The following is a 23,238-nucleotide window of genomic DNA, read 5'->3' as shown; positions in this document are numbered from 1 at the left end:
ATATTTTTATATAACGGAGACAGAAAATCTTTAACAGTAAGAACACTTAATGGCTCCGACTTATTATTCTGAGATAATACTTGCTGTGAGTTGGAAATGTTGTACGCCAAATACCGGAAGAAACAGGAAATCTCAGGGGTTGTGTTCACTAACTCTTCGGTCAGGAAACAGACAGTGCAGGTGCATTATTTAAGAGCTTGTCAAATATGATATCCTGCAGCACACTGCTCCAGAACTGTATGTGTGCTTGCAGTAAGTGTGATCATTTATTAAATGGTTTCCCACTGCACAGTTTAGCACATTACATATACATTTTTATTGATGTACATTATTTATAGGAATTGAATTTACATCCATCGTTTCATACGGTTACAAGTAGTAAAATGTATAGTTGTATATATCTCTATATCTATCTATCTATCTCTATATCTATCTATCTATCTCTATATCTATCTATCTCTATATCTATCTATCTCTATATCTATCTATCTCTATATCTATCTATCTCTATATCTATCTATCTCTATATCTATCTATCTCTATATCTATCTATCTCTATATCTATCTATCTCTATATCTATCTATCTCTATCTCTATCTATCTCTATCTATCTATCTCTATCTATCTCTATCTATCTCTATCTATCTCTATCTATCTATCTCTATCTCTATCTCTATCTCTATCTATCTATCTCTATCTCTATCTCTATCTATCTCTATCTATCTATCTCTATCTATCTCTATCTATCTCTATCTATCTCTATCTATCTCTATCTATCTCTATCTATCTCTATCTATCTCTATCTATCTCTATCTATCTCTATCTATCTCTATCTATCTCTATCTATATATATATATATATACACACACACACAATTCTATTAGCATATAGGAGACTTTACAGCACACCATGTAAGATCAGAAAACATCAACTAGAGTAGTGGTAGTATTAAGGCAGTGTGGGAGAGATACATGCCCTCATAGCCTAGTCTGCACCAATGACAAGCACAAAGTAATTGGTTAATCATGGTTTAATTAAATACTTGTTTGTGGGCATAGATAGTTCTAGGTCATTGGAGACCCCTGTAAAATATATTCACAGGTCTGCTATGGGTATTATCAGGTACAGTGAGACCCCAACAGATAGTGAGCAATTGTTAACACATCCTATTTTACAGTGCTCTGTCCCACTTGTTAAGTAGCCCCCACTGATCCACATCATTCTCTCATTATTTCTATTTCCCAGGGAGCAGTGCAGCCATAGCAGCAACTGTTCACATATGTGGCTGTCATTTTAAAACATAGTTATGCTGCTTTCACTGAGCTGTTATTGGCTTCTAGAATTTATAAAAGGCCAAAGCTAAACAGTGCTTGTTTAAAGGAGAGCGGCACTTGTGTGACTAAAGATGCTCAAATTGTTTCAAAGTGGTTATCGTCCCCAGGATCACAGGGGCGTTTCCTGGTGCCTCGTACCCCCTCCCAGCCTGGGGCACTGTATGCTTGAGGTAGCTGGCCTCTTCCCCTGGGACCAACCACTATATACAGCTTGCATCTGCAGATCATTTCTATCACTGCTGTGTCTCTCTGTCCCTTCATCTCCCACTGCGAACATGTCTAGTGTGCAGCAGCAGCAGGACACAAGACACAGCACTGAATGAGGAAGGTGAGGGTGGGGGGTTCTCATGTAAGTTCTTAATGCAAGTGGGGGCATTTCATGTATACGTACAATGTAAACAGCCTTCAGCATTTGGTTCTGTTGTGATCTCCATAAAACAGGTAATATTTCTACTTGCATATGCACTTCCAATTAAAAGTTATGACTAGACTTATTGTCAAGAACCCATATTAAAAATGGAGCCTGGCTTGGAGGGACTTTTAATATAAGTGTGGGTGAGGTTAATGTAAGAGTTGGATAGTGTATTTTATATGATGTGGGTGGGTTGTGAGATATTAATTTCATAGTAGGGTTGGAGTGTGAGCTTTAATTAGTTGGGATTGGGCAGACCTATTAAGGGTAGGATGATGGGACTATTCATTTAATGCTGGGATGATTTGGGAGCTATTAACTGATTGTGTAGCTGAGTTTGGAGAGAAGGAGAATAAATTGGAGAAGAGAATAATTTCTTAAAAGTGAATAATTATTAAATGTTTGGGAGTAAATACTATTAATCTAGTGTTGAGGTTGTTTGGGGGAAAATTGGTCTTTTTATTAAACGTGAATGACATTAATTTACTGTGCAGGTTGGTTGCTTGTAAACCTCATTATTAAACTTGGGTGCTTTTGATTTAATATTGGGCTGTTTTGAGGGAGGAAGGGCTACTGTGTTCACCCACTCATTGCTGGGATTTCTATGTCATGTACCTGTCCTTTTTACAAACAGGGACCCAACATTCCAGGATCCAGACAAGCAGCAACTGAGCTTAGAACAGGAACTGCAGCAACAAATAGTGAAAGGAGCAAGAAAAGGACAGTCTGACAACTGTCCTGATTCTGGTAGGTCAGACCCAATCTTAGGGATGGACAAAAGCAGTCATGTCTTTGTCCATGTAAGGACTGTTGGGAGGTATGTCCCGCTTCACATATCACTATGCACCGCTCTCTAGAAATCCTGCATTTGCCCCTGAGACCGGTTAGATGAATTGGCTCTAGTTAAAAAAAAAAACAAAAAAAAAACAAAATCAATTTTCAAGTTTTAGCTAGACTAAAAAAAAAAAAAAAATGGAGCTAAATTAGAGCATGGAGAACAGGTTCAAACATTTTTGGAGCTTAAATGACTACCATGCACACTATTCGGGTTCAAATCAGCATGAATAATTTAAGCATCCATAAAGAAAAAAATTCAAAAAAGTTTCTACAACTTGTTTCCAGATGTCGAATGAACACTGTGGTACACTGCAATCTGTACTATAAACCAGTGAGGAAAATAACAACTTCAATGGTCATGGTCTAAAACAAGCTTGTCTGGTGCAGTGATAATTGCGTTATCGGTGCTATAAACACAGACACTGTTTACTCCTACAAAATTATTTCGATAATGAACAGAGCGACATAGAAAAAATAACTACTTACCAGTAAAGAGACAGAGGAAATCCAATGACAGGACATCGCAACACTTCCAAATGACGTCCGTTGCGTGCGCGACTTGGAAATATTCAGCATTTAAAGCAGCAACGCATGGACCCAGGTAAGTTACCTTTACGTTAGTGGTTAGGAATAAAATTAATATTACAATAGTATGTGCTTTGCCGCTTAAAATAAACAAAAAACAGTTGCGCACGCAACTGTCATTTGGAAGTGTCGTGATGTTCCGTCACCGGATTTCCTGTATTTTTTTTTTTTTTTTTTTTTACTGGTAGTTATTTTTTGTCACTCTGTTCATTATCGGAATAATTATGTAGGAGTAAATAGTGCCCGTGTTTACAGCACCGATAACTCGTACTACACCCGTCTGGTGTTGCATCAAATGTCCCAATGCAGTGATCAAGCAGTTCCAATGAGGCACTGGCAATTGCACAATGCTCTGTTCATGCAGTGTGCCTCCCCGATGTCCCTGTGAAGCTGCACAGGTACTCGTTTAAAAACTCATGAATTTGTGGGGCCAATGGCTGTGCACTAATGCTTGTGGAGTCCCTTGTTTCTCTAGCTAGTGCCTGACAGGAGGGCTCACTATCTGCCTCTGCACTTCACAAGCAGTTACAAGAGAAGCTGGACAGCAGGCAAAACCGTAGTCGTTAGATATACAATCTAACAGCGTATCTAAACATGAAAAATTGAAGAGCCTTTTGTTTTTGGATAGTAACCATATCATATACTATTTATGATGTTTTACCATGTACTAGAGCAGTGAGTAACAACGTCAAATAGCTGAAGGGCAATGCCTTCAAAGGGGCCAGATAGAGGAAGAGCACATGTAAACTCTTTCCATTGTGCAGATAAGGTCACGTTACGTGGAAGTCAGCTGCCCCCATTCTGATAAAATCCAGAGCAGCCAGCTGGCGGGGGCTAGGGGAATGCTCGGCAGATCGCCCATTGCCCACCGCCCACCGCTGTACTAGATAATTGATAGCTAGATTAGGGTTTGCTATGGGCAACACCTCCACTTTTCCTTTTTAGAACATTTGATAAAGCTTCCTCCTATATGTCAGGGTACTGAAATTAAAAATTATTCCACCTCCTCTGTCACAGGAGCCTTGATTTTTAGAGGTGCTGGTGCGGTATTTGATGAAGGGCTAGATATTGTTTCTAAACTGTAATCCTTAAAGTATTTTTAAATATACAAGCACATAGAATATTATTTCAAAGTATTTATCATGATTGTGACAGTACTTTATAAATAAGAGTATAAACCAACCTTGATATCTTACTTTACTTAAGTAAAGTTATACATTAAAAACCTAGGTTCTTCCAAATCAGCATTAAAGTAAATGTATAATACAAATATGCTCAGAAAAATTTTCAATAGGAAAGCAGTTTGTGAACTAGGTATCTCCATGAGGGACACCAACATAAAAAACAAAAAAACAATAGTTGTATTACAAAATCTGTGTTACAATGTATTTTAACATTCTTTTGTCCACTGATAAATAGAAGCCCTGCATATTGTTCATTACGTCTCTTCATCAGCCACAGTTGAAGGGTAAGTTTTACCAGATCAGTTCAGCAACATCTCAACACATGAAAATTACACATGCAACATAGCTGCACTGTCATTAGATCAGATGAATGTTCATTCGTGCAGATTTTACAAAGGCATGCAACATATGAAATTCATATGTCTGGATTTACATGGTCAATCTGATAATCCCATCATCACTTGAATGTGTCTAGAGATTCATGTACTACTCACAAAAACAAATATTCCTGAGATCAATAACATGTATCATTCAATTAAATCTACTAAATCCAGTATGCCAGGTGTCCAAATGACAAATGTGGTTTGTAGACTTCTTTATCTTGACAACCCTGAGACAAAAATAGGGACAACACACAAATTTGCTTGCAGTCAGATAGGTAAATATCTGTAAAGATGCTGGAGTAACAAGTTTGAGATCCAGCAGTTCCTTGCACTTGCAGTCTACAGTTGAGAATAGAAAATTACATTTACAGTGTCAGATAATTTTTTTCATTGCTGCCCTTTATATAAACATGGCACACATTGTCAGGATGTATTCTTCAAATATATATGGGGTGTGTGTGAGATATTATATATAAAAAAAGATAAGCAAAGGGCACTTAGTGAAAAAGTTGCAACACCACAGAAACTGTAGCAAATTCAACCCAAGTATATAAAATACATGTACATCAGCCACATATGATTAAATATGATTAAACATACAATGTTATGCAGTAGGCAGCTCCTTATTATTTAGAACTTATTTGCAAGTGCCCATGTATTTCTAGAAGAGAAAAAATAGAAGTGCCACACATAGTGTATTATAAGAGACAAACGGATCTCTAGATTAAAGGAAAAGTGGGATAGCCTCATACCAAAAATCAAATAATAAACAGCTTATCTGTTGTTAATTCCCAGATGTATGTAGTGTACATATCCCTGATCTCTTGACAAAGTCGGTTGACGAAACGCGTTGAGGGGGATAAGGTTCTTCTGTTCTTTTCCTTCTGGACTACCATACCTACCCTGGCCAGGTGGACTTGTGAGATCCACAATCATCTGGGTAATCTACAGATAAGCCTAACTATGTTTTTTATTATGTACGGGCATACTTTTAACTATTATTAAATTTTTATTATGGACCAGATCCGTGTAAGAGTTCACTATAGTTCCCACTTATAGTAATATCAACTCAGCCTTGTCTAGGCATACTGCACCATAATAGTTTTCTTTCTGAGCTTTTTCAATCCTTTTACTACGAGAAGTTATAAAGACAACACATGAGAGGACTCATACAGACGTCTGGGATTTAACAACAGATAAGCTGTTTATTGTTTGATTTTTAATACGAGGCTATACCACTTGTCCTTTCAGCTAGAGATCAGTTTGTCTCTCTTATAATACACTATGTGTGGTGCTTCTATTTTTTTTGAGTGATATATATATATATATATATATATATATATATATATATATATATATATAGAGAGAGAGAGAGAGAGAGAGAGAGAGATATAGAGATATCTCTAGAGATATATATAGAGATATATAGATATGCGCAACACAAATGGCTAATGTGAGGATACCAGGGTTTTAGAACCAAAGTTCACTAGGTTATCCGACCAGTCTTAGGTTCAGCAATCACACGGGCAAGGATGAGAATGGAAGATACAGTAAGACAAGATAGCATTGTAAGAAAAATAAACAGAATATAAAACTGCACACTTTAAATAGGTCAGTGGATCACCAGTGTCAATAAGTGCCAACACAGTTCCCAACCGACCTTAGCCACGCAAAAGTTCCACAGGCAAGAGTGTGTCAAGAAAAGGTCCAGGGGTTCTTGGCATCTTGATGTTTCTGGCAAACTCTCCACTAGCATGATGGGGCACTAGGTATCCATCTCCCTACTCCTGTGAGCACACCAATTTACCTAGAACATGGTGAGCATTTCGATGGAGTAAGATGATGACTAGTCCCAAGATGGAGCAACAGCCCGCTTCCCCAGGTACAGGACAGCAATGATTATTGGGTCTGCTGGCTGAGAACAGAACCTTAGCACCCGTCAACCCTGCACCTTTTCAGGAATCAATCCTCAGAATGAAAACCCTTTTTCCCCTGGAGTGGCTCCTTAGAGCCATAGCCAAATCCCCACTGTTTTCCCCTCCACAGGCAAACCTCTGGGTCTCTCCTCAAGTATTAGAGGGCCAGAGGGTTGGAGTGGGAGTGGAGATAAGCTGACTTTCCACACAGTGACTCTCCTGCTATGTCCCTCCTACAATGCAAGGCCAGTCTTGTGGAAGACAATGGGTAATACTTATCTTTCCCCACCTTCAGATCTTGGATAACACATAGTCCCTCCTGATATTAACCTCTGTCACACTTTTGCTATGCGTCAAGGCTTCCAGCTGTCCCTCACTTCCTGTCCCCTTCCTTCTTACTCCTCTGTGTCTGCAATAAGTTCTACCCCTTTCCGCCGGGTGCAATTTAAGAATTAGTCCTGAGGAAATCAGTCCTGTGGATTGGCGGGACGTTGAGAGGGCATCACACCAATAGTTTATCGACAGTGTGTGGGGTCAGTTCCAGACTACACCAAATGGGCCATACAGGATGTGTCTATTTGGCCAAAATGCATACATCTATTCATTCAACACTCGGACCACACTAGACATAGTTCTGAACCACAGGATGAATGTGCATCTACATGGGCACCATTATCTAGAATATCTCTTGTTCTTATCACTCTATGTGAGGGTACACAAAACATTATGAGACAATATTTTCCAGCACAGTAAAAAAGTAATAAGCCATTCAGTCTGAATGACATATCTACATAATGTATGGACATTTATTCCAGCAATACAAATACACATTTTGTTCAAAATATTATCTGTACAAAATATACAGTGCCAGAATATTCTGCTCTGTCCTGCAGACAAGTTTAATTGTTGCATCACTTAAAAAATAAAATAAAAAAGGGGAATATACAAAAAAAACAGAAACAAAACACTTCACAGCTTTTTGGCTAATGAAACAATTGTATTATATGAAGTGAGTGGATTCAGTTTCTTGTTGACGTATACCTTCTGTCACACAATGTTTTAAACCACTTCAACAATTTAGAATGATTGGGTTTTACAATGTCCAGATGGACTCTAATGATGTAGGCTAATTAAAAAATTAAGACCAAAATTTCCCTGGGAGATGTTCCAGATAATGTCAAAGGAAAAAAGTGCAATTAGTGGAGGATTTATGGGTGAGTCTTCCAATGCTGTTACGTGTCCAAAAGACACAGTATAATGACTAATTATTTGAAGGAGGTTAATGATTACATTATTTTTGTTAACAAACACGGACTCATAGAAAAAAAAATAGAAGTTACTTAAGTTTAATGCTTAAAAGTCTGAATGCACAAACAATCTAGTATTATATATGTACTTATGGTCAACAATGTTATATAATTATGTACAATGACACAATTTAGTATCAAAATCTTTCTACACTGTAGATTATTACGAAACTGTTAATGACATCAAACACTGTGTACTTAAAACACCATTTTTGCTACCACATTTTGCAACTTCAGTAAGACAGTCCAACTTTCAGTATTGATTAATTTATAGTAGGAAATTAAGTATTCTCTACATATACGGTAAAATTTATCTACAACGTCCTTTTGATTTTGATCCATAGCAGCAAAGGCACTGTACATCAGCAGATCCACAGACTTTAAGAATTTTTAAAGCATTTAAAATAAAGTAAAAATACAAAAAAAATAAAATCACATATTAATTAAACAGCAACAATGACATAAAAAGTACAGTCTGAGGCGTGGCGGCTCAGTTTGCCTCAATTTTGGGACGTTCAGGAAATAAAAGTTAAGAAGTGAAGCTCATATCTGGGGAGGGGTTACATTCATTTGCATCTCCTCGTATGTCATCAGTTGTTGGTTGCCGTGAGCAATGGTGAAAATGATCCCTTTGGGTTTGTTGTGGCACATCTCATTCAGTGAACCAGCAATGGCAGAGTACAACAAAATTCCTGTGTAAACTGTGCATTCTGTAAGTGTCCAGGAGGAAAAAGGCTGATCTGCTTGGGCGAAGTTAGGCTTTGTCTGCAAAATAATGAGAAATTGCTTTCAATTTAGTCTCTGTACTGTCTTCTTATGATTACAACAGTTCTTGCAGATCTGACAATCACACCTAAATTATCATTTTTTAAAACCTTAAATGAGGATTGGCTTAGGATATCAGTTCTCAAATCCAGTACTCAATGATTGTATGAAGTTGGGATATAAGGCTAGGCGGCTCAGTGATGAGAATTAGTGATTAAGCTCATAGTAGTCCCAAAAGCCTTGTCTGTGTGCCACCACCCAAAACCAAACTTGAAAACCTGTGATCTAAATAACTGTTGAAGAGTACCTTAGTAAATCCTTTTTAATTCCTCATTTTTTAAACTTCTAGAACGCTGCTTGAATGTGTCTTGTGTCACACAGTTGTCAGTGGTAATTAAAGGAAAGAAAATAGTTGGGGAAAACGTAAAACTATGCCTACACAGAACAAATAAACTAATGTATAAATACTACTTAAATCACAAAACATGAATTCATCAGGACAGGATTCATTTTTATTTTAAACAAAAAAAGCAATATAATGAAACACTATCAGGGCCTTGTTGTATAATAATAACTAGATGTAATCTACACCCTGCTAGTTAGGGCAATGCTGCTGGCAACAGAATATATTTTGACACAGGCTAAAAATGATTACACATTATGAAGGCTGTATATTTACATAATTGTAGCCTAGCACGTCTCTCTTGTTTTGGAAATACAACATAACACAGTAACAATCTAACATGACACGGCTGAAATGTGGCCTTTGTGCTACAGCTGCCCCTATTGGCCTCTAATCCTCAGTAATAACCAGTATGAGAATCTTTCATCACAGCAGTGGTTTTTCCAACTGCAGATTGAATGGGCCAGAGGGGAATTTGTGGTAGTTAGTCGAGAGGAGGGAGGTCAGATGTTGGAACTATTGTCTAAGAACATAACCCTTTTATTTTCTTTGTATGTATGTTAAATATTGGCAATTGTTTGGTAATTTCTGCTGTACTATTATTTTTTTTAAGAATTAGTGTTTGATACATATTTTCATATTTACAGATCGTTGTCACAGGCCTTTTCTTAGGGTAGCCCATTTGTGTAAAGTAATGGAACACTTGATTCAAATCTTTTCGTGGCGCCAGCTATTTATACAAATAGGAGCACTTTTACTAGAGATTTAGTAGTTTAGCTCTCTTAATTATAGCGAAACGTCTCAATATTAAATCATACCAATGTTTCCTTGCTCCCCTGGTTTTCCTACCTCATACATGTAGAGGACCTCCATTATGGAGCTCATTGCTTATTGTCTTGGTTTAGTACCAGTGCTCCTACATAATCCACTAAGTGTGTAGAAAATGTGAAGACTTGGAGTGCACTAAAAGTGCCTCAATTTACAGGGAGATGGCAAACATTTTGCAGCACCTTTTCAGTTGCACTTTGAGATTTTTCCATTAGAATTATGGCATGACACCTGATCTCCGCCAACTAGGAGTTGGTGCAAAATAGTGTTTTTGTAGCGTAAAATGGTAGTGCTCCCTTTTGCTAAGTGAAGGCTGCCCCTAAAAATGCACTCTCCCCACCAATAATCTCACTCCGAAAAATGCAATTTTCTTTTGCACTGCATTGTGATGTCCTTGCGTCATACTTTGCAAGGAAAGCCTTTGTTGTCCAATCAACTCATTCATAATCACTGCCATCTTTACCGGCAAACCCATGCAATCTAGGCGCACCTGTGTCAATCATATTGCACAGCAACAAAGGTGATTTCATGCTGTACCTTGGCCCATTTGCACTTCATAAAGTAACTCCAGTAAGTCTCAATTATGTTATTAACCTCAGTAAACAGTTGATATATCAAAGATGGACATTAAAGAGACCTCAGAACTGAAAGTGGACAGATAGGGAAAATGACTAAATAAGTGACAATACAGATATTTTAACAAAATGGCATTATTTATTTAGATGCCTATAGCAGAGCATGCTGATCAATTCTACATTAGGCATATAGGACATGTTAAGAATAGTAATTTTGGTCATCCAAACGTGTTGTCACAGATCCGGTAATGTGACACACCGTGACGTTTGAGTGGTATTTTTCAATGAATTGAAAAATCATTTTTAATCTAAAAAATTTATATCATATGGTTCTCTATATAAATTTAAATATATGGGGTTACAAAATTCATAATACAAAAATAATGTATCATGCTTAAGTGTATCCTTATATTAACCATCACTTTTGGGTGTAATTTTGCATCAAGAGGAGAAACAGAAAAGGAAACCCTGATAAAGATAAATAAACCTGTTGCTATTGGTGATATTCTAACTAGCAATTTAACAATTTATTATTATTATTATTGTTTATTAATCTATTGAAATGAATTATAAGTGGAATACAAATGCAAAATATTATCATATATCAGATGCCTCTTGTGTCTGCTGTGATCAGTAATCCTTGCTCCTGCTGACTTCATCATAATCATTTAATCGATAGAGGACATTATTGCTGTATAATAAAAGCCTGCCTCAGCAAGACCTAGGAGAGCATCCTCGGACTGCAGCAAACACCGGACTCCTCAATCCAGCAGACACATGCAAACACATGCAGCCAGCAGGAGCATGTACCATGATCATGGCAGACAACGTGGGGGCTACCTAAAAAGGTGGATCACAGAGAAATAATAGCTTGCATTTATATATAACTCACATAATTCCACTGAAAAAATATTTAGTTTTAAGTGGAATTATTCTCTAAGGGCATTGATATAATACAAATGTGAAAGTCTGTGATAGCAGAATATTGGCAAACTCCTTAAATAAAATATTATATTTATGCAACAAATTACAAGCATTTATTCGCTTAGAAGAAAATTCTTCATTTATATTTTTGCTTTTACGTATGCTTTCCAGATGAATACCCAGAAAATAAGTATGTTTCAAACCGGCTGTAATAGTATCAAAGTTGTGTCAGTATATGTACAAGGGTGCCGTTTCGTTCTCGCTCATTGACCTTTAATAAGGTTAATAGTTTTTTAAAAAACAAAACAAATTAAGAACTCTGAGCATCTGTTTCACTGCAATGCTGTGGAAAGCCTTTAAAAACTATGAAATCAGGAAGCCAATGTCAGAGATTTGTTAACCTACACTCCCAGATAAAAAAAAAGGAATTGGGCTAAATGTTAATCAGACTATCCAGCCAACTCTTTACACATGAGCGTTAAAACCCAGCTCTTCCACTTTGACAGGAGAACAGATTTGAGATGGAACCTCACACTGAGATTTCTATGGGGAAATGCTGATGCAGTAAACGCAGTGGTTCTAGCAAAGCAGATGGGGAAAGAAGGCAGTTGTGAGCACTACACCAGCATCTCAATGACCTCTATGTGAGCTTCTGTCACCTCCATTCACCTGTCAAAACAAAACACGGATGGTAGATGGATCTAAATAACACCCGTCTGCAGAAGTGTTTACTCTAACCATCTATCCAATCGTTAAAGGGTGACTAAACTAAAAATGCTAACTATTGCCGAAATGTGTCCTTTTATTTCAAACTGAAAGTGATTGGAGCCATTTAATATGAAAATGCATCATGTAACCCTCACATGGTACATGCGAAAATAAAATCCCATTCCATGACATCCACAAACTGCACTATGTTTCTTTCTTAGCAGGTTAGAGATCACGTTTTTGAAAAAAAACCAAAAAAAAAAAAAAAAACCTCAATCATATACTACTCTTTGGCTTCAGTATGTCATACTTGCCTAGTGTCCCGGAATGTCTGGGAGACTCCCGAATTTCAAGTATGCAGGCAAGTATCCAGCATCCTATCCCCAAATGGCCTCAATGACGTGATTCATGGTGGGGCCAAAATGGCGCGATTTACCATGCCCCACCCCACCTCTTGGCGATCTCTCAAAGCAGGCAAGTATGCAGTATATACAACACTGTACCACTCACTGCAAAAGCCTCCAGTAGCCGAGACCGTTAAAGGATGCAAGTCATTATATAACACCCATATGAATTCACACAGCTTTCATTTTGCTTTACAATAACAACTTTTCTTCTCCTTGTCTAGTTACATGTTAATAAACTATTTAAAAGGGAAATGCATTTTTGGACAATAAAATACCAATGTTTATCCATCTTTGTTGTTCGTTAATATACAAACACTCATAGTATGGAAAAAGGTCAAACCTTTCAGCAATAAAACAAACACAGACTCACCTTCATTTCCATGGCCAGGACAGGCCATTTTTCTTAAGTCAGTTCATTTTTTTTAGAAAGTCTTCTTTACACAAAATAAATATGTTACAACTATAATACACAATCCAATGGTTTGAGTCTGATGTATAGTATAAGTTTAGGCTTTCGGTGTAACTTCCACACACACGTTATCAGAAGGATTTGGTTTCAGGTTCCTAGTAAGCATATACAACGATTAGGGAATCCAGGGAGCGCATTTGGCAAAGAAAAAGAAAAATTAGAGATCTTCTCGTGGTGGATATTTCAGGCCCTTAGTTCCAAAAGAAGATATTTTACAGAAAAGTGCTACTAGTAAGCGAACGTCCCATTGGCAGTCTGAATTTGTGTCTAATAAATCACTTCATAGACTGTAGCCTTCTTGTCCCCTGATCCAGTAACAATGTATTTATCATCCACGGAGATGTCACAGCTCAGCACTGATGAGGATTCTTTGGACTGTGGGAAAGGATACACAATGAACAGTGAAAAGTAAGGTTCTCTTCAGGCAATGTATGTGGCACTCTTTATTAAGACTCTCACAATGAACAAAAACTGTGTGTGTGTGTGTGTGTGTGTGCTCATACGAATGCTTAGCTGAAAAATATTCCCACTTGGCACACTCAGCTGACGGCTAGTCAAGTAGAGCACTGTAATGTCTTCGTGTAAAACCCATTTCTGATGGAAGTTTAGAAAGAACCATTAACCCTTAATGTAAATGTGCGCATGGACATATGTACACATGGCTATACTACAGCCTTCCCTCGCATTTTCAATCTAAAAATCTCTGGATAAGCAAAATAGATATAAAAAAAAAATTGCAGGGATCCAATGTGTGACAATACATCATATTACTGCCTATCTTAGGCCTTATGTATTTTCTCCCATACTGGGTATAATATTCAGAGATGAGTCTTAGTAGGGCTTTGAAGTATTACATCCCTAGATCTTCTTGTTAATCACAGTACAATGCAGTTTATAAATAGCAAATATTTTGTAACAATAGCTTGGCAGTGCATTACTTCGTTGCCATTTACAAAAGATTTATACAGAAGTGAAGAAAAACTACTGTGCTTTTCAATTCGTATTTGGATGCACAAATGTGGGAAGAGGTTGGACTACGGAAATTTGATAATACACATTTACAAATAAGTGTAATGCAAAACAATTAAATAAAACAAAAACAACAACGTTAGCAGGAATGAAACAAAGATGTTAATACATGTTTGTCTTTTTAGGGTTTATATATTAACTAATGGGAATATTGTCTTGCATCAGAGGCTTTATATCTCTGAAACAATACACTAAAACTGCATAAGTATTAATTGACCATTTCATTAATATCAGGTTCGTATTATTTAATCCTAGTATCACTGAAGGCACATTTCAGTATAAATTCAGTTCGAAGTTTATCTACAGAAACTTCTGCTAGACTCTTTACGAGATAGTATCGTACAATCACAGTATTATATAGAAAGTTTCCATGAGCATCAAAATATATAAATGCCTATAAACAACAAGACCATACCTGGAATATACTGGCTCCATAAGGTGTTCTCCAGGCATTTAGAAGGTTGTCCTTTCCAGTGCTCACAAACCATTTACCTAGAAACAAAGCATGTGTTACTGTTATCTATAGGCTAGTCTGATTCTCATGAGTTCTCTGCACCATTGTGACCTTTGTTCTGTGTGTATGGAGCATAACTGGAGTAAATAAGACAAGGTGAGAGGGATCATTGAACCCTATGGAAAACGCAGCTCCATGTTTGTACATTCATACTGCTCTCAAGGTACTTGCTCCATGTATAGCTGCATATCCCATAGGAATCAATGATCCTGATGTTTATTTTGTTTCACAAACAAGCAGCACAAAGGAATAGAGGGTTCATTGCCTCACTAGAAAATTGTTAATTACACACACATTGAACAGTTTTATTTTTCTGCTACACACACATATACATACACATACATATATATATATTAAAATAAAATCCTGAATTTTGTAATGCTTCAAAATTAAATAGTACATAATATTTGTACTTAGTTGCAGTGTTCGGACAAACCCATAATAGTGTGGTAAGGTGCGTTTAACCCTGTTTTACATGGACGCCGGTATGTGCCGTTACCCGATAGAAAACAAGAAAAACTGCACAGACCTGTGTCTCTGTACAATGGGGTTTAGTTAACCAGATCACAAAGAACATTAAAAGGATAATTATCATTAACACTGGGCCCTAATAAGTGTCATTTTGTACCAATAGCAACAGTGTCACTTACAGGCTTACAGTAAGATTACACTGCATCAGATACAGTGTTTGACATGAATCATTTCAAAGTTATGCTAGATTCTCTAAAGTAATAAAAATTTGTTTTAATTCACATAAACAGGGTCATTTATAGCTGCATGAGAGTTTGCTAAAAGGAAACATACCTTGTAAACATTTTTTCCCCTTTAAATGGATAATATATCAATGCATAGATGTTTATGCAATGAAAGGTTAAAAGGCCCTTTAAGGTAACCTTTTAATTGTGTTACAGTAACTCTACAGTAAGCCATCTTATCCTCTATAATCCTCTGAAAAATTCATGAGTAGGAAATCAACACTTTGGCATTCGTAGTCCACACCAGGGAAGAGTAACACATTCAAGTGGATCAAATCAGGCAAAACAAGCAACTAAATACTTACCACAATGGGCAAACTTGAGGGAGAGTACGCAGCTTTCATGAAGATGTAGCTGGTATTTGTCTGGCTTGGTGACATGCAACACTTCCACATTGCTATTCTCCATGCCCACAGCTAACCATTCGCCAGTTGGACAATATCCAAGTGAGAAAATCTGTAAATTGAAAAACCAAGAAATGTCATCAGCTTACTATATATCTACATCCAGAGTTCGCAGCCAATAGGTCCATAAACTAAGGTCTGCCTGCTCTGCTCGTGCATATATAAAGAAACAACGTCACCAAATAGACATGAAAGCTGCTTTGTGACATGTAAATAAACATGCATATTTTAAAGTGCACGTCTATTTCCCCCAAAAAATATCTGCATCACCATGGTAATATTTGTGGCAATATATAAAATGTAAATTATTTTTTATGTGTTTCTATGCAAATCTGGAAATTGTACCGCACTATGAAATATACCAGTCTCTTTGAAAATAAATTCTAATAAAAGTATGCAATAAACAAAAAACATATTACTAAAGTAGTGCTGTTGCGAGGTAGAAATCCTCAGAAATTTATGCCACCTGCGAGAGAGTACCGCAGACCTAGCTGTCTTTAATAAAAGATTAAGCTGTTCTAGTGAATATAAAAAGAAACCCTGTTTAAAAGTAAGCTGCCTTTAAAAATTGGAAGTTGTGGATGACATGAAAATCTCTACAGTGAGGTTGAACCTCTGAACACATTATACCTGTGATGTGAAGTCATGTTGCTGGAGCTGTCGTCCTTCGCGCAGGTCCCATGACCGCACTGTGTTGTCCAAACCTCCTGTCCAGAGCTTGGTACCATCATTAGAAATGTCAATACAGCTGGCTCCATCTGTGTGGCCCTGGAATTGCCTGAAATACATAGACATCTTTATCAAGTACATGAAAAACACACAGAAATACTCAAATGTAAACACACAGACATATGACACAACAGAAAATGATTAGTATGATTAAAATTACTTTCATAAACAACAAACAATCCTGTCTCTGAAGGCTTGTCATAACAAATGATGAGATGTCGGAGATGTATTATTGTATCCTCATACACAAAGACACCTCTCTCCTTTGGGTACGTTTTAGCTATTTATACTTATTTGACAATAGTTTTCGTATCTTTGTGGAATAACATTTACTGAAACATTCAGCTTTTATAAATCAACACAAGTATCCTCCAATATCTCATATTATCAAATGCTAATCTGCTTGCAGGATAAATTGAGTGTGGGGTGATGTCCTGATGGTCGCTGCTGGCATAAGGCAAAATATGATTGGTTGCCAGCTGATCACAGAGACATCATACTAATCCCCTCCTCCCACACATGTGCTCTCAAACCACCAGCTTAGTTCTACTGTAAACTTTTCCTACAGGCCAAACACTTTGAAGCTTTCAGCTACTTCAGTGATAAGCATGTGATCTAACCAGATCCTAACACAAGACAATACTGAATGTGCACATTATTATTACATACAAAATATGAATGGCAAATTTGGTACTTCCCAATAATTACATTTGTGTTACAGGTCAAAAGCTGTAAATCACTCCTAACAGCAATGCCAGAAAACAGTACAATACTGTGTGATGGACCATATTTAGTTGGTTTTTGCCACAGTGTCTGTCCATATGTAATAATAAACAAAACCGCGAGAGACCTTGCCCACTTGTTTGGAATTCCATTTGAAAATGTATTCAGTGATGGAATTATTAAGATTAATGCAAGGTCAAATACACCTAGTCATACATATCGTCTTGTGTAAACAACTCCTTAAGTGGTGCCAAATAAATTTTTAAATAGGCTGCAACATCTTTCGTTTTTTTTTTTACAATAACTTTGTGTACATGTAATTACAAGGTAATGCTTACCCTTTATACCAGTGCATATGAACCTAGTCCCCAAGGAGCATTAAACTGTGCAGAATTTGGGACTAGCAGATTAAAAATATATAGGAATCTCTGAAAATCTTTGACCATTTAGGTCTTTAATATTTTTTTGTTAGAAAACATTATCTCGCGTTAGGAAAACAGAACACAAAACACAAAACTTGCAATTCAGATTAAGTGAACCTTTAACACTACAGCTGTGTATCAACCTACTGAGGCTGGGTCTGTTCAAAATAGGTCTGACTCAGCTTCGTCACCCACTGTTCTGTTTTTTTTTCCCCCTTTATATACATAATTGGGGACAAAATATTTATACATAAATGGCTTGGTGTTCAATGCTTTGTGTTTCAAATTATAGGATAAGAATCTATCCACTATTGAAACTGAGAGGATGACAACAATACTTTACATAACTCCACTTTTGTTTATAAAATAGAAATATTCGTTATTAAAGCAAGTCAATAAAAGTATTACAGATTAGATCCACACCATTGAACAAGTTACATTATAAGTTAGAGTTATTTTAATATTTTCCCTTTCCTTGACAGTGGAGTGCACTTAAACATATGCGGCCTCATTTAGAGCAGGACACATTTTTTTTGCACATGAAAAAAATTAATTTGAAAGAAAATCACACATACATGTGTTGAATCACATCTCAAGATACGGCCAACTCAAACACAGTATTTCTCCATCAGACATGTAAATGTCCACACGATAGCATAGAGATGTGGCTTGATAGTAAGTTGCATTACCCTATTCCTACACAATTTTAGGTAATGCATCATATTACACAAGAGAATAATGTCTTGACGGTATTATTAATAAATGCAGGTCGCAGTTTCTATATAAAATGCAATAAAATACAAGTACCCCCACATCCATCATTTACCGCTTAAAAATAGTAACCGTTTCCTGCAGTAATTCAAATTAAAATGACAAAATGGCGAGATTCAATTGCTGCCGATGTGGCGAGCGGTCATCACCACAATGTCCGGCTGCACACAGTGCCAGCCATTACAGTAAGAATTTCTTGCACACATATATGGGGTGTGAGAAAAAGAAAAAACGAGTGGATCTTCCTGCCATAACATCAGTACAATGTAACTTTATATAATAAGGTCGCAACACTAATCAACAAAGTACTATCAGCTGGGGGGGCAATACGTAAACAGCCAAACAGAAGTGGCTAAATAGTGCTGCTGGTATCGTCACCACTACCATATATCTTTATGTTGGGTGTATCTTTGCGGGCACAGGGGACCTCCTAAAAAACATTAGGTTGCACCCAGGGAGCAATTTCACTATCTTTTAGAATACTTACTATCTTTAACACACAAAATATGACAAATACTGCAAAAATAACTGAATCTCCGTGGGAACACAACCAAACACCTTCTACGTCTTTACAACTCTACCAGTAACCTTAAATCTTTACATAAATCAGGAGTGTCTGGTGAACAAACGAAAAATACTGGAGGGGAATTCCTGAACGTAAGTGTGGAAAGTATAAAGATTGAAATACATAGCTGAAACAATGCATGTCAAGTTATGCGGGAGGCAGGCAGTTTATCACACTACCAGATTGTGGTGAAAGTTTAACTTTATAGCCTCCAAAAAGGGTGGTAAGTAGTTAAGGGAAAGTCAAATAATCCCTCTTCCTATATAAAAAGAAAACTTCTCCATCAGGTCCATGGACCCAATGCCCACTGGTGTCAAAATATAGGGTTTTTCGTTTTTTTTCCCCATGAAACGGTGTGGGAATGGAAAACACTCACACCCATTGGAATTTGAGTTGGGGAGCAGTTATGTTACAGCTTAGCCTTTGCCTTGCTACTTCATTTATTTGTGCTCACTGCAAGCAAACACACAGAGTTGTCACATGAAGTATCCTCCTCTGACCCGGCAACCCCAAGTACTCCTTACAACACAAAGCCAACCAGTAAAGGTCATAAATCAGTTTGAGGTATTATGCCCTTTAACCACTGGTGTTGTGTTAAAAGCCAGTGTATGCCAAATGCAAGTGAATGGAGCAGGCATCGTCTAAAATACTCCTGACTGCAAGTGCAAATGTTAAGACATGGGGTAATTGGAACCAATGGTCTACATTCCTATCTCTGTTTATAAGCTATTTAGAATGTTAAGTAATTGCATCTGAATTTTGAAAGGGCAAATACCAAAAACAAATAAAGCAGAAGCCATTTTATTTGGGGGACCCCCATCTAACATTGTATATTTTTCTAGGGGAGTCTGAAACTATCGTACACAATACAATTATTTCTGACTATCTAGAAGCAATATAAATTCTTTATAAATTCTTTTTAAATGGAAAGCCCCCCCAAAAAAAACAAAAAAAAAAACATGCTCTTTAATATAAGTGGTCTTTGCTATATATTAGCTGGCTATGCGGAGGAGGAATGTAGTACCGATATCACAGTCTAAGCTAATTGAAATGAAACTTTATTAAGGACAAGAGACACAAAGATTTTCAAAGGCAACATGGCAGGCAGGTGTTCACCAACAGAAAAGCCCCAGATCTTATTAAAAGTCCTGACCATGGGCAATCTACTAATTTGTGGAAACTAAAGGAATAATTAGACTTATTGCGTGCTCATCGATCGTGTAAATGTAAAAAAGGATTTGTATAATGAGAGAAAACATGCTTTGATATACACATCAACCTGGCTTAAATTTCATTTGCTGGAAACCAGTTTTTCTTCCGTCTTATCAACTAGGACATCAAATGATGAGGAAGAAGAAAAAACAGGTTTGTGCTGACCTAGAACATCCAGGAGCTAGTGGGATTAGCCATTTCAAAGCATGTTAGCCTCCCAGCATCATAAATCTCTCAGCATGCTTCATTATTCTGAACTCCACTTAACCATTTCTTGCACGCCAATGCCACAATGGAGAAACACTGGGCCTGATTCATCAAGGCACGTATCTGCCGATTTTGAGCATATCGTACGCAAAAATTACTTTGCGCATGCCAAGAACTGGGACATACGCCAGTAAACACAGCCCTGTCGGTACAGTTTTCAAACTCAAAGGATACTTACTTCAGTCTACGATATCAGGGAGTAAACGGGACGGGGAAGGGGCGCTTTGCCATAGTCAGTAAGGGTACAGTATGGATGTGCCAAACTCAAGCACACACAGCCACGTCCAAATCAAGCTCTGGGCACCTCAATGTTACAGCAGAAAAAAAGTATCTCTTGCTTGTCTAAGTCCTGAGAACTGCCCGAATTCAACAGTGCACGTATCTTGAAAACCACACCTTTAGAATTCGGGCATGCGCAAAGCTGACATACGTGTGTTTTAAACCAAATGCATGTTGCGCTCAGTATCCGTACCTTGATGAATCAGGCCCACTAACTTTGCACCAAAACCCACATAGCACAATGTCTGAAGGCTGAACCTATAGGATTTGGGGAATGTTCCATCGCTCCATGATATTTAATGGGACGTGGTCATCTCTGACCAAAGTGACCTGCTTCAACTTTTAATTGTGTGAAGTCCTGTAATAGATAATTGAAATCCTACTGTATTCACCAATTTTAAAGTGTATTAGACTTGGAGAGAAGGAGTGTTGCAGACTTGAAAATGGTCTTTGGTTTACTAAAATTGCTGCACTACTACTATTTTACATGTAGATTGTAGATCTCAAAAGAACCATCAAAGCTTCATCTCATTTACAATGTAACAAACAAACTGTTTCTGCCAACATTGTTCTAATTAGTAAAAGAAGCTGGTTATAGTGGAATGTGATTCTTCCTGTTGTGCAGAACAAAAGCACTCTATAGTGGGAGATACCTTGTGCAAATGTAAGCACTTTATGGTTTTACATGTTATTTTAGCCATTGAGTGTCAATGTATTGCAGTCTATGGAATATTTTTTTTTAGTTATTTTGCATAGCACATTAACATGCAGATATGTAAATATATAATGCTAACTTAACTCCATGAGGTTTAATTATAAAATAAAGTTATCTTAACTGTGAAATAAGGAACATCTTCAATTTGATGAAAAATAACCTCTCCCAAGCAGATAAAAATATTGAGCAATTGTGACTAATTTTAGCCCCATTAACCTGATTATTTTTCATATGTTAATATCTATATTATTTTTAAATAACATTTTTACAGTGATTACAATTTAAATTCTGCCATACATTGCTTACATTTTCAATTTGTTGGTGTTACATGGTGATATATTTATGGCTTTAGTTGTGGAAGAAATCAGGAGAGTAAATAGTGCAAAACATGTCGTTTCCCTTGCAGAAACACTTCGGAAACGTTGTGTGAGTATTTCTGCTTGCACCTACACATAACAATGTCAGACCTGAATGTTTATTCAACTTAAGTGGTGTTTAGTGCCAAGCACCGCCCCCTCCTTGGCCTGCAATGACTCTGTACCTTTTTAAGTGTCAGTGCCATCAGCATTAACCCGAGCAAAGAGAGAAATCTTTACTAATCAAACGCTATATAATTTTCTCTTTCAGTATTACTGCGCAATAATCCCAGGAACAGGAGAGACCAATCAGTTGCTTCTTCAGGTTACAGCACCTTGGGTATTGAAAGGCCTGACTGCTGGAAAATTATTGCATGTTCATCGATTTGCAAGACTCAAACTTACAAAGCAGAGACACACAAAATGTAGCATAGATGGGAATTGGAATATACAAACCAAATTATTGACACGTTAATCAAGAGAGCTTATTTATATTGCAAGGCACTGAAACATATTATTAAATGATCAAAATCACAGTCTCTGATCCTGGGTCAGTGTTTGTCTGGTCCAGTGTACTTCTATGAAAGCATCTATTCTATTAACATTGTGCATAATAAATAAATACATACATAATATATACATATACAGACAGACACACAGACAGATATATAGAGATCTATCTCGATATACACACACACACAGAAAAAAAAAGTAGTTTGAAGAGTAATAGTTTATAAACACACACACACACGTATGTAGGGAAGAAAAAAATAAATACATGATGGAAATACTAGAGTAAATTAGGTATATCAACCATCTTGAAAGCAAGGGCTTCCACACAGATGTGGGGGCTCATGTGTTAATTAAGCAAATAACATCCCCACAGAACCATTCATAAAATTACTGCTCTAGTTGCTTATAATTATGGCTATAAATATGGCTGCAAGAGGAGAACTTTGTGACATTGAAGCTCTTTCCAAACACACCCAAAACAATTACCCCTCAGTTACAAAGATTGCTCATTTTGCTAATATTTTATGCGCAGTAGTGTCTAAGGTAAAGCCAGCATAAAATTATGTGATCAAATCATCAATAGCCAACTGTAGTATACGTGTTCACCACCAGGACCAAGCAAATATCAACCTGTGGAAAAAGTAGCCAATTTAATCATAAATGATCTAACAAGAACGACAGTGTATGATATCAAAGTTGGGTTTGCCGTACCTGGTAATGTGCTTTGCAAGTTCAATGGGGCAAACAATACAGGCAATGAACTGCTAAGCAGTGGATTAAGTTGACATGGTCCGATGAATTACCCTTGACCATGTTCTTGGTAAATGAATGAGTGCACATTGTGTGTGTGGAAAACTGTGGCTACAGTGAGTCTATTGGATTCAGATCTGGTGACTATGGAGTACACCGAACTTATTGTAGAATCCCTTTGGGTTGTGGTGGAACAG

The 23,238-nt window shown here is 37.1% G+C and overlaps 1 protein-coding gene across 7 annotated transcripts in view; it reads right to left on the bottom strand.

Annotated features, from left to right (window-relative positions):
• Positions 1-7,981: 7,981 nt before the first annotated feature.
• The window catches only part of LOC142155431 (transducin-like enhancer protein 4), an 86,562-nt gene continuing 71,305 nt past the window's right edge, over positions 7,982-23,238 (bottom strand). For all 7 annotated transcript variants that reach the window (XM_075211027.1, XM_075211025.1, XM_075211028.1 and 4 more), the window contains 5 exons: positions 16,370-16,517; positions 15,641-15,791; positions 14,482-14,558; positions 12,939-13,412; positions 7,982-8,723 (listed from right to left, as the gene is read on the bottom strand). In XM_075211027.1, the coding sequence (XP_075067128.1) occupies positions 13,305-13,412; positions 14,482-14,558; positions 15,641-15,791; positions 16,370-16,517 (484 nt within the window). In that variant the 3' untranslated portion in view covers positions 7,982-8,723; positions 12,939-13,304. The remainder of the gene's footprint in view (positions 8,724-12,938; positions 13,413-14,481; positions 14,559-15,640; positions 15,792-16,369; positions 16,518-23,238) is intronic.

The sequence above is a fragment of the Mixophyes fleayi genome, chromosome 1 (assembly GCF_038048845.1).
Source record: "Mixophyes fleayi isolate aMixFle1 chromosome 1, aMixFle1.hap1, whole genome shotgun sequence".
Taxonomy (NCBI): Eukaryota; Metazoa; Chordata; class Amphibia; order Anura; family Limnodynastidae; genus Mixophyes; species Mixophyes fleayi.
This window is presented reverse-complemented; position numbering and strand designations above follow the sequence as displayed.